The sequence below is a fragment of the Acanthisitta chloris genome, unplaced genomic scaffold (assembly GCF_000695815.1).
Source record: "Acanthisitta chloris isolate BGI_N310 unplaced genomic scaffold, ASM69581v1 scaffold9958, whole genome shotgun sequence".
In the NCBI taxonomy this organism is placed as follows: domain Eukaryota; kingdom Metazoa; phylum Chordata; class Aves; order Passeriformes; family Acanthisittidae; genus Acanthisitta; species Acanthisitta chloris.
In genome coordinates, this window is record NW_008688660.1 from 1 (window position 1) to 468 (window position 468).

General features: G+C 66.2%; 1 protein-coding gene across 1 annotated transcript in view; it reads right to left on the minus strand.

The window, feature by feature from the left end:
* Positions 1-38: 38 nt before the first annotated feature.
* The window catches only part of LOC103808334 (docking protein 2-like), a gene marked incomplete at its 3' end in the record, with an annotated part of 3,713 nt that continues 3,283 nt past the window's right edge, over positions 39-468 (minus strand). Inside the window, 2 exon segments of the mRNA XM_009081114.1 lie at positions 39-345; positions 417-468. The exon segment at positions 417-468 is cut by the window's right edge and continues 32 nt beyond it. Of these exon segments, the coding sequence (XP_009079362.1) occupies positions 39-345; positions 417-468 (359 nt within the window).

Sequence of the window (468 nt, forward strand, 5' to 3'; positions counted from 1 at the left end):
GAGCGAGTCGCAGGGCTCGGAGTAAGGAAAATCGGCACCTCCGGAGGAGCCTGACGGTTCCCCAGCCCCGGGGGGTATTGCCACTTTGCTTTTGGGCATCTTCCCCTCCCGGGTGGGCTCCAGCTCCTCGTGCCCCTGCACAGAGCTGGGTGTCCTGGCATGGCCGAGGGGTCGGGAGGCTTCATCCCCGGGGCCGCCCCGTCGGGGCTCCTCTGCCGCCCGGTCCCGGTGCACGCTGATAGCTGACTCGATGGCCTGGAAGATCTCGTTGCCTTGCCTGGTGTCAAACTCGAAGTTGCCTTCCCCGGAGGCACAGCGCCGCCCGGCCTCGAAGGAGAACGTCACCTGGGGAGGGACAGGATAAGGTCCCTGTGCCACAGCCTGTCTCCAGCCCAGCCCTCTCGCATCCCACCTACCTTATCCCGCCCGAAGCGCCGCAGAAAGTGGTAGGGCCAGCTGTAGAGGATC